The following is an 11,797-nucleotide window of genomic DNA, read 5'->3' as shown; positions in this document are numbered from 1 at the left end:
TGGTTGGTTGTAGGTTCCTGAGTATTGATGTTTAGGTGCATAGCCTTGGTTGTATTGGACAAAGGGCTTCTGTTGAACCTGGTTCCCTTGAACTGCAGATGGGTAAGTTTGGTCTTGAGGATTCACAACATTCGGGTTCTGATCAGACAGATTCGAATTCGGCTTGAAGTTGTTGTACCCTCTGTTGTAACCTCCTTGGTTGTTGATGTAGTTAACATCTTCTAGCTGCATAGTCTTCCCATCTTGTTGTAGAAACTGCTCCTCCTCTAATATAGCATGTACATGCTTTTGCTGGTTGAGGAGCTGATCGAGCTTGTCATTGAGGGCTTTCATGTCTCTCTTGTACTTGGCATCTTCCTCTCCTGTAGATCACACAGAGCGATCATATTCCTCATTGTAGTTGCCATCAGATTGAGCTAAGTTCTCCACTAGGTCCCAACCTTCATCAACGTCCGTGTTGAGGAAGTTACCATGACTTGCGGTGTCTAGAAACATCCGTATCTTGGGGACTACTCCTCTGTATATTGTGCTCAGCAATGAAGCATTACTGAAGCCGTGATGTGGACATCGAGTAGTGTACCCCTTGAAACGTTCCCAAGCTTCATTGAACGTTTCATTGTTCTTCTGTACAAAGCCGAAAATGTCATTTCGCAGCCTTGCGGTTCTGGAGTTGGAGAAGAATTTTGCTAGGAATGCCTTCTTGCACGCTTCCCAAGTGGTGATGGACTCCTTAGGGAGCGATTTCTCCCAGATGTGTGCTTTATCTCCCAAAGAGAATGGGAAAAGCCTGAGCTTGAATCCATCTTCACTGACTCCATTTATTTTAGTTAGGCTACAGAACCTATCAAATTCATCCAGATGATCCAATGGGTCCTCCATTGGCAGTCCATAAAACTTATTGCTCTGTATCATCTGGATGAGACTACTCTTGATCTCAAAATTATTATTCTGCACAGCTGGTGGCACAATGCCATTCCTCTGAGTGTGAGTAGTTGGAGCATCTCCTGCTCCTATATTGGTCCTTGCTTGAGGAGCTAGTGGACCGTTCTGAGTATTCATCGTCTCCTCAATGATTGCTGGTTCCGGTTGAACTTGTTGTTGTCTGAGTAGCCGAGGTCTGTCGATGTTGTCGATGAAAGGACTCAGGTTCTGGCTACCTCTAGATCGTGTTTGCATGCACAGGTAGGTATCTGAGTGTGTACACGATAATCAACTCAATCCACATGATCGAGTGACGGGTTGGGTGGGTGCTCGGGTTGTACCTGAGATTCAAAACAAACAATGCGAAAGCAATCAAGTCAGTATCCAAAACAAATATAAACAAACGAACTTGATCTAGCAAGTCCTGAAATCCTTAACGTAGCAAAATTAAAACAACCAAATCGCAACGGCGCCAAATTGATAGACTAGTTTTCACCAAGGGTATCAATTCCCTATGCAGTTGTAGTACAAAGGGTTATCAATCCAAATGGTTGTGTATTGCTAGCAGGAAGGATATGATCAGTACAATACAAGTCAAGCCAAGCAATTAAGGTTTTGGTTCTAACAATCCTAAAATAAACAAAATAAAAGAATATAAACAAGTAAACCACACGACCTAAGCACTCGATGCAAGCAGTCAAGTACAGGATCGAGTGGGGTGATCGAGTATGCAAGTGAGATATGAACAACTCGAGGTATTACTCGATGCAGCTTATCGTGTACCTGATCGGGTAAGTGGTCGAGTAAGTGAAGAAAATGCAAACAAATAAAATATGAAAGTTCCTAAGGATGGAGGTAATCGAATCCTAAGTGTTCTAGACCAGTACGGATGCCTTACATGCCTCAAGCAATTATTTCCTAGACAATGAACCTCTAAGACCTTGTCACCACACTTTCGCACTAGCAACAATCAACCTTGAACACACTACCACACTGTCGCACTAGTAATATGAACAAGCAGGCATTAAGAACGATTCATTATTGTCAGTAGACTTAAACTCATCTGATTTTGTCACTCAGAGCTAAGTAAACCTCTAGCATTGGCTAAATCAAGCATTTTATCTACTCCTTTCGGCATGTAGCATTGTAAACGCCCTAGATCTAATCTCAACCTTTCGGTCTGTTGACAGCATTAAGAACACCAACCTAGAAGGAAATCTATCAATCATCACAATCAATTAAAGCAACCTAACCGATTAAGAACACAAAATCATCTATCCCATCCGTAGAAACTTTACTACACTACTCGGACATAGATACGAATAACAAAGCAATCAAAATGAACGAAAATGACATTATATTAAAAGATAGAGTAGAGTAGAAAGAGTATAGGATAAAAATCTAAGAAAACTACAAAATAAAAATGCAAAAACAAGAAGAAAAATGTTGAGTCGCTCAGTTCTCTCACAGAAGCTCTCGCTCTCTGGTTTGAGGGTCTGCGGCGTACTCGTTTGCGAGCTAGGGAAAGAGGGGGTTTATATATGGAAACCCATTTTACCTAGCTTTCCAGACTTTCCCTATGGTCTACTCGATAGGTACACGAGGGTGAAGTCGGGTAACTTCTCGGGTGGATCTTAGGGTTGCTCTTCATGCTCTTGGATCTTCCTCGACCGTGTTGGGGTTCGGACTTGTTCTTGTAGCTCGATGGCTCCTTCGGGTACATGCTCGAGTTGTCCTTGTTTTTCCCCATTTTTGGCTCTTTAGCACTTGTTTTCATCCAAAATATGCAAATGCAGAAATGCAACAGCCTAAATGCTCTAAAAGTGAATTCCTACAGTAAATGACCTAAAAATGCTAAGTTAGAGGTATGAACAATGCAAAATATGGACAAAAAAGGATGCTAAAAACATGTAAATTAGAGAGTTATCAGCTACTATTGGCTTTGACAGTACCTACTGCGCTACAACTCCAAGATATTTACAAGGAGATCGAGAGAGATGCCCAGATTCAAGCAGAAATAAAAGCTTGTGTGGATGATCCTTCGCGTCCTACAAAATACGCTGTTAGAAATGACAAGCTGTGGTTGAAGCATAGATTTGTGATTCCTAGAACATCTTCATCGATAAAATTGATATTAGAGGAATGTCATTCTGGGCTGTTTGGAGGACACTCTGGTGTTCTTAAGACTTTGAAGAGAGTTCAACAATCCTTCCACTGGGATGGTCTATTGAAATATGTACAACAGTTTGTCTCTGAATGTGAAGTATGCCAGAGGCATAAATATTAAACGCTATCACTTGCAGGTTAAATGCAACCATTGCCTCTACCACAACATGTTTGGTAGGATATCTCAATGGATTTTGTTGAGGGTTTACCAACTTCCCAAGGAAAGAATGTCATATTGGTGGTAGTGGACAGACTCAGCAAATATGGTCATTTTTTAAGTTTGAAACATCCGTTTAATGCTTTGGAGGTGGCTAATTTGTTCATCCGGGAGGTGGTTAAATTGCATGGCTTTCCAGCCTCGATTGTGTCAGACAGGAGAAGCAAGTTCTTGAGTGCATTCTGGAAAGATTTTTTCAAATTAGCTGGCACCAAACTGAAGTACAATACCTCATTTCATCCGCAAACTGACGGACAAACAGAGTTATTAAATAGGTGCTTAGAGATGTACGTATCTCAGGTGTTTTGCCTCAAGTCATCCTCAAACGTGGCACCAGTATTTGTCTTGGGCTGAGTTATGGTATAACTAGCTGAGTTATGGTATAACTCTTCATATCACATGACTCTGAAGGTAGAGATCCACCTGCTATACTTCATTTCGAAGAACACTCTACGAAGGTACTTGAGTTGGAGCGCTTGTTTAAAGAAAGAGACTCGATGTTAGTCCAGATCAAGAATCATTTGCTTCACGCACAGTAGTTGATGAAAAACGATGCTGATAAGCACAGACGTGACGTGGAATATAAAGTGGGTACTTGGATCTTCCTTAAGCTGAGACAGTATCGTCAACAATCTGTATCCAAGCGAGCTTGTCAGAAGTTGGCAGCTAAATACTTTGGACCATATGAAGTGATGGAGACTGATATGCCCAAATTGTAATACCCTAATTGTACTAACAGTCTTGCAGTTGTAATACTCTAGGGGTCGAATCCACAGAGACTCTAGATCACACAATAGACTTAATAATCTTTTAATTATGCTAAATCAAAATAATAAATTAAAAACAATGCAAAAACAGAATTTAGAAGTGTTGTAAATTCAAATGATCAAATAGCTAGGCCTAGAGAATTTCTCAGGAAATTACAAATTATTAAATTAATAAATTAATAGGATTCAAGCAATTAAAATCAGATCTAGAACTCTAAACTCTTTTGTAAAATAAATCAGTTCTCACTGCAAATATTATCTAAATTTAAAAACAGAAAATCCAAATCTCTTTGTAAAATTCAAGGTTAAAAATCAGCTTTAAAAACAAGTTTAGATTGTTCACAAAATTATTAAATAAAATCTCTTTGCAAGAAATAATTTTGCTCATCAAAAGGTTTTATCAGGAAAATCATTTATACTCTCATATCAATTTATTTTCCTAAGTTATTAATTCTAGGTGATCAATCAAGAATTAAAATGAAGAACAACCTAAGATGAAGATCTAGAAATATAATGAACCCTAAATTAACAAATCTAATAAACCATAAAAACCCTGTGAAAAATCCTGAACCTAACAAACAAACTACTCAGACATATTCAATGAAAAGCAAAACATCTTTTCTGAATAATAAGCAATAGATATCAAGAAGTAAGAAGAGAGTTTAAGAATCTTCTCTCTACAAATGAAATCAGATCTATCTCTCCCAAAGCTCTCAATATCTCTTCTCTCAAAAAGGTTGCAGAATAAAACTCTCTAGAGAAAAACTTAGGTCTAAACAATGACCATAAAAATCCTATAAATACTCTAAAACACGTCTTGGGCCCTAATTGCAAATAAGGGAAACTTGGGCAAATTTTATAAATCTTCTAAAGCTTGTGGCAGCTGCATCGATCGATGCTTTGGTTGCATTGGTCGATGCATACTCTTGAACTCGTCTCCCAACTTCGTTGATCAGCCTTAATGCTTTGATTATGCTCCAAATCATCCTTTTTAGCTCCTTTGTGTTCCATCTGTGCCAATGAGTACCTAAACCTATAAAGACTTAAAAACAACCTAGAAAGCAAATCAAAAGACTCAAAAAAACACACTTATACCATGGTTAAAAATCACAAAAACCATGATATATCAAAGAGAAACGGGAAAGCCGCGTACAGACTGAAACTACCGGAGGGCTCCAAAATACACTGTGTTTTTCATGTCTCGCAGATTAAGAAGGTATTGGGTGATCATCATCAGGTCATTCCTTTACCCAACATATTTAATGAAACAGAATAGTTGATCATTGAGCCAGAAGAAGTGTTGGATACTCGTTATAATAAAACCGGAGTATTGGAGGCTTTGGTGCACTGGAAAGGCTTGTCAGACCACGAGAACACTTGGGAAGTGGTTAAGGAGCTGCAAAAGCAATATCCCACATTAGCGCTTGAGGACAAGCTGCGTTTCGAAGGGGGGAGGGGGTATTGATAAGCCCCATAGGGTCTATGTGAGGAGGAATGAAAAGGAAGAAGGAGCACATGTGGAAGAAGTATAGAGCACGTGAGCTATAAACAAAGTGTATATAAGCTTGTAAATAAAGAGAGTCGGTTATGTCTTTAGAGAGAAGTGAGAACAGAGTCATATGTGATTTCTGAGGAGTAAGAGTATTGCTCTAGCTGCGTATGTCGTTAGAGAGAAGTGAGAACATAGTCATATGTGACTTCTGAGGAGTAAGAGTATTGCTCTAGCTGCGTCTAGAGACTCTTACGGTTACAGTTCCGATATCATTGTATCTTCATTCATATAATACAAATGAGTGTTATTATTCTATCAGTATGTCAATTGTCAACACAAGTTGTGTTTTCTCCAATCACTCAATGGAGACAAGGGAGCATTTATATTTTCAGTGTTCGTTTTCACAGCAGGTGTGGGAGGTGCTAGTGAAAGGACTCCCATCAAACAAGTTCACGGCTCACTGGAAAGAGGTTAAGACTTTACTCGTTGGCAATGAATTGGACACAACACAAAGTTTTCTATTGGGGTATACATTTCAGAACAAGATACATTCCCTTTGGAGAGAGAGAAATGATAGACTCTATGGGGAACAACCGTCGACAATGGAAAAGCTGGTAAAGCTGGTAAAGCTAATAGACAATGATATATAATGGTTTTTGTGGTTTTTAACCATGATATAAGGAGTCTTTTAGAGTCTTTTGATTTGTTTTCTAGGATGTTTTTGAGTCTTTACGGGTTTTCTAGGATTTTGGCATGAAAAGAGCAAAGTGGAGCAATTTGGATCATTTTGGAGCATCAATTCAGAAGAAACGAACTTGGAGTCAGAACAGAGAGGGAGTGTCGATCGACACTTCCTTAGCATCGATCGACACCCTCTTTAGCCGATGAAGAATCACAAATTTGGAAGTTTTACAAAGTTGCCCAAAGTTTTCCATAATTGCAGGATTAGTCCCTGACAATGTTTTAGGACATATATATAGTATTTTTAGGTTTTACAAACCCTTAAGTTATTTTCTAGCAATTATTATTTTTCTGCAACCCTTTGAGATTTTGAGAGCTTTGGAGAGAGAGAGATCTGCTTTGTAGAGAAGAATTCTTGAACTCTCTTTACTCTTTTAATTTCAATTACTTATTATTCAGAATTATGTCTTGTTCTTCATTGAATATATCTGAGTAGTTTGATTGTTAGGTTCAGGGTTTTTCATAGGGTTTTTATGAATTATTAGATCTGATTATTTCGGATTCAATATCTTTTTAGATCTTCATCTTAGGTTGTTCTTCACATTGATTCTTGATTGATCACCAAGAATTAATATTTTAGGAAAATAAATTGATATGAGAATATAATTGATTTTCCTGATAAAACCTTTTGATGAGCAAAATTATTTCTTGCAAAGAGATTTGATTTAATAATTTTGTGAACAATCTAAACCTGTTTTTAAAGCTGATTTTTAACCTAGAATTTTACAAAGAGATTTGGATTTTCTGGTTTTAAATTAAGATAATATTTACAGTGAGAACTGATTTATTTTACAAAAGTGTTTAGAGTTCTAGATCTGTTATTAGTTGCTTGAATCCTATTTATTTCTTGATTTAATAATTTGTAATTTCCTGAGAAATTTCTTAGGCTTAGCTTTTTGATCTTCTGAATTTACAATAGCTTTTATTAATACTTTACATTGTTATTTCAATTTTAAATTAATATGTTTAGCATAATTAATAAACTCTATAATTTATTGTGTAGACTTGAGTCCTTGTAGAATTCGACCCCTAAGTACTGCAGTGACCTCTTAATTTGAAAGAGTAGCTCTAGGGATAAATTTGAGCATATCAGACAAGAATGTTCATAACCGCATGAGCACACTTGCGGATGGAGGAGACTCACGCATCCAAATTTGGTTTGCGGCATTCGTTTTAAAGTTTAAAAACAGTTTTACATTAACAATGTACCAATATTTTTTTTTGAATATAATTAATTTAACATTAGATTCAAAAAAAAAATTATCAGATATGTTTGACCGAGATGCTCGAGCTCAGTCCAACGCAAAGATTTTTGTGTCTAACAACTTTTTTCTTTGGCAGTAATTGTGCAAGGTTGTTGAGAATTTAACATCTGCAATCTTGTAGAAAAATGGATCACCGACACACAATTGACAATTTGGTCTCGATCTTTGATGCTTTACACTTCTTGGAATGGAGTGATTACATGTTGTCAATATAAGGGTGGCTGCATTTTTTCAACAAGTGGGGAGAACAATGTTTTCACGTACAACATATAATGTTTTATCGAGGAAACAGAGTACCGCTACTATTTAAAACACATATATTTTTGTAAATCATGGACATTCAAAGACGAGTGCAGAGAGAGTTGGGTTCAGTGCCGGCCGTCCATAAGGTACCCAAAGCATGTGCTTTAGGCCACATCTTATATCCTAATATTTTGGATTGGTTTTTATAGAGTTTCTCTTAGCAGGATGGTTATGTAGCCTCTATACGGGTGTATTCAACTTGACATTTTAAGTGATTTGGTTTAATTTTATAAATCCTCTGTTATTCAATCATGGATTTTAAAAAGTCTATTACAGTAAAACCTCTATAAATTAATACTCTATAAATTAATAAACACTATAAATTAATAAATTTTGCTGGTCCCAAGTCGGGCCAGTGTAAAAATTAACAAAATTCGATAAAATAATAAGATAATAAATTTCTTATCTCTATGTAAAATATGGTCCCAATAATAGCATAAATTAATAATCATGTAAATTTACATATATATATATATATATATACTGATATAATAATGTATTTTTCTCCTAAAACTCATTTCTATAGAAAAATTGTAATGTTGTATTTTCAAACTATAATGATATCCTCTAACATATCATAAAAATAGTTAAAGTTTTAAACTTTTCAATTTTTAGATATGCATCATTTACAATTTGATAATTTGACAAATTATTAAAATAGGACAATTGATATTATTATTCATAAATTTGAATTTATGTATGTCATGTGTATAAGTCAATTTGTCTATAGTATTTTTAATTTATTGTCAATAATGTTTTCTAAATATTACAAATTCAATTCCTAAACCATAAAATTTACAAAATCCGAAAGTTTAATCTTATTTTGCTAAAATTATTTTAAACAATTAAAAATCTATCTATAAATTAATAATTATTAATTTACACTATAAAATAATAATTATTAATTTATAGATAAATTAATATCACTATAAATTAATAAAATGTCTTGGTCCCAACATTATATAGAGGTTTTACTGTAAAATCCACTGTTATTGAACTGATGATTTAAAAATTTACTTTAAAATCCACTGTTATTGAAAACAGTTTGTGGATTTGGATTTTAATTAATTTTAGGGATTCTAGAGGATTTGAGAGGATTTGTTTAGTTAAAAATACAAAAATCCAAATCTCATGGTTTTAGGTGGGATTTTACAAAAAATCATATCAACTTCCCTAAAATCATCAAAATCATTTAAAATCTCATGAAAAAGCAAATAACTTGAAATATTAGATTGAAATAATGAATACGCTACATATAAAAATTGCTTTAGGCCTCTATTTTCCAAGGACCGGCCCTGGTTGGGTTAACCTAATTCTCAGCTTCATCAAGCTCCAACAATTAACCTAATTCTCAAAGAGAGAGTTGGGTTAAAGGAAAGCTTTTGCTTAAATATCTAATATATTAAAGGAGAAGTCGAGAGGGCTCACAGCCAATCTCACAAAATTTGACCTCTCTTGCCCTTTATGAAAAATACCCCTGAAAAATTTCCGGACAAGCTTTTGTTCTCTATTCAGGTTGCTGAAACGCACCACATTCATCCTCAGACTTAAGATTACTAATTTGCCATTAAAGAGAATCCAATCTGGACGTTTTTACCCTTCAAATTAATATAGAAAATTATTAAAAGTCTAAATTATTAAATATCTAATCTCTATAATCGTCAAAACGTGATTTTATAAATTTTAAAACGCTAAAACCTAAAATAATGAGCTTTATAAAAAACCCAACCAAAATATACTGACCTATTCGAAACCCTAAAATTATAGGTTGTTAACTAATATATAATATAGGTACAACCCTAATCATTCTCCAAAATCCGAAATCTTTAAAACAGAGAAAACCCTAATCTTCTCCCATGTTCTTCAAATTATATATGTATTATAGTTTTGATGATCCCTTATATGGTTCTTCGTATTCGTGTTCGTGTTCTAATGATTCATGTCCTCTTTCTGTAGTATTTGTTTGGAACGCAGGTTCGAGCATTACCAAAACTTTGAGTATTGTTTCATTACTTCTTATATTATTTTGTATAGGTTTCTTGATTTATTAAACGTTTTGTAAAAATGATTATACTAATTCTTATGTTTCAGGTGAGTTAGTTAATGGTCGTGATCTTTGTTCTATGTTCCCGCACAAGAAATCTAGGTCTTTTATTTGTGAATACTTTAAACTTTATTCTTTATAGTTTGATGATGCTAAATAGAAAGGCTTATTTCTATAGTTGCAGGAAAGCTTCCGAAGATGATCATATTTATGAGAGATGTTTGGTAATTTTAATAGTAAACTACTCTATCATCGTTATTAAATTTTATTCATGTGTTTGTGGCTCTAATAAATAAATATAAATGAATAGATGGAGGTGGCGAGGACTATCGAAATTTTTTATTTGAATTCTGCATCTTCATTTATGCTAAAAGGTATGTTGCTAAATTTAAAATTCCTTTTATTAATATATTTCTAATGATTTAATTAAATTTAAACATTGTTTAGATGAATCTACCAATGATCGTATGGTGAAAGCAGGCATTGTTTTACATTTTAAAGGAAAATTATTTATATATATATATATTTGATTCAGAAAATCATATTAACATTTGTAGTTACTGATTATTATTGCAGAAAGACTGTGAATGGTGCTAATAATATCCCAGAAGTTATGGTATATTTTTAAATAAATTATTTAGTTATTGTTTTAAATTAATTACTCTTATTTTCTCGGATATAACATCATTTAGTGTGATTAATCAACAGATTAGAGATGCAGAGTCAGCAATACAACGTCTTTCGGCTATTGTTCGGTAGTAATTCTATGTTAAAAGGCGGTTTTGACACTAATTCTTTGTTTGGATTATCTTCTAACGTTTGTTAATAATTTTATTATTTGGTATTAACATGAAAACAATATGTGTTTAAAAGTCATCCTGATACTAAAATTTTAATGAAACATTTTACTAGCGTTTTTCCGTAAATTTTGATCTTAACCCTATTTTTGTTAATATCTGCAGAGAAGCTATTGATCGCAAAAAATCAGAGTCGTTTGCTTTCCAATTAAACTACACGGTAATTATCTTCAAATATTCTTAGTAAAATTCCATTAAATATAATTTATGACATTGTTATTATTTTAAAAATAGAAAGCGTATGGAAGAAGATATGATTGGTGTCGTTGCAAAAATCCAGGTGTGAAGAAAGGAGGAAGACGAAATTTAGAGAATAGTAAATTTAATTTAGAAAAGTTTTGGGAAAAGGAAGACATGGTTGTGCAATTTGGCAAGGTACTAAAGTAAAAAAAAAAAAACAAATACTCATAATACCATTATGAATTCTATATCTTTAAAATCTCAATGTATTTTATTTCAATGTAGGAACTATATGGAAGGAATGAACTTTCGAATAATTCTTTGGATGTCGACGACCATAAGTTGCAAATCTCACCAGCTGAAATGGGTTTGACTTTATCTAAGAGAGATCATACAGAAAGCAATATTGGGACGACCGGGGGTCATAGCATGAAGACAAAAAAAAAAATCAAAACTGAACCTCGAGATTGAACAAGTTACATCACTTCAAATCATGATATTGGTTAAATTTTATTTTCAACTTTTTTGGTTTAATTTTTGAAACAAAAGTTTAAATTATTTCTGACAATTACAAACTCTTCCAAACATCTTAGCATGTTTGTATTGGTCAGAATTTATTTCAGTCATTTACTAAAAATAGGTTTAAAATAGACAAATATAATTAATATATATAATATGACGTAAATAAAAACATACTATATAATCGTTTGGGAAATCATAATAGTTAGGATATCTCTAAACCCCAAACTAAAACTTTTTAAAAATAAAACAAAATTCCATAAATAAAGATAATACGTTAAAATTAAACGGCCAAATTAAATAGTCTGAATATTCAATATGAGAA

General features: G+C 33.9%; 1 protein-coding gene and 1 non-coding gene across 3 annotated transcripts; both read left to right on the top strand.

The window, feature by feature from the left end:
- Nucleotides 1-550: 550 nt before the first annotated feature.
- Nucleotides 551-657, top strand: LOC147924550 (small nucleolar RNA R71). The gene has a single exon (XR_015587870.1). It is a non-coding gene; the product is annotated as a small nucleolar RNA R71 (small nucleolar RNA).
- Nucleotides 658-8,952: 8,295 nt separating this feature from the next.
- Nucleotides 8,953-11,548, top strand: LOC104757988 (uncharacterized). Of its 2 annotated transcripts, XM_087493886.1 has the most exons (9): nt 8,953-9,870; nt 9,964-10,018; nt 10,095-10,140; nt 10,227-10,290; nt 10,493-10,532; nt 10,625-10,671; nt 10,879-10,933; nt 11,008-11,148; nt 11,239-11,548. In XM_087493886.1, exons 3-9 carry the CDS (start codon nt 10,134-10,136, stop codon nt 11,422-11,424), a joined length of 540 nt encoding a protein of 179 aa, XP_087350012.1. In that variant the 5' UTR covers nt 8,953-9,870; nt 9,964-10,018; nt 10,095-10,133; the 3' UTR covers nt 11,425-11,548. The 2 variants fall into 2 exon arrangements, with proteins under 2 accessions (XP_087350012.1, XP_087350013.1); XM_087493887.1 differs by having other exon boundaries at nt 8,953-10,018.
- The last annotated feature ends 249 nt before the right edge of the window (nt 11,549-11,797 follow it).

The sequence above is a fragment of the Camelina sativa genome, chromosome 17 (assembly GCF_030686135.1).
Source record: "Camelina sativa cultivar CO46 ecotype springtype chromosome 17, ASM3068613v1".
Taxonomy (NCBI): Eukaryota; Viridiplantae; Streptophyta; class Magnoliopsida; order Brassicales; family Brassicaceae; genus Camelina; species Camelina sativa.
This window is presented reverse-complemented; position numbering and strand designations above follow the sequence as displayed.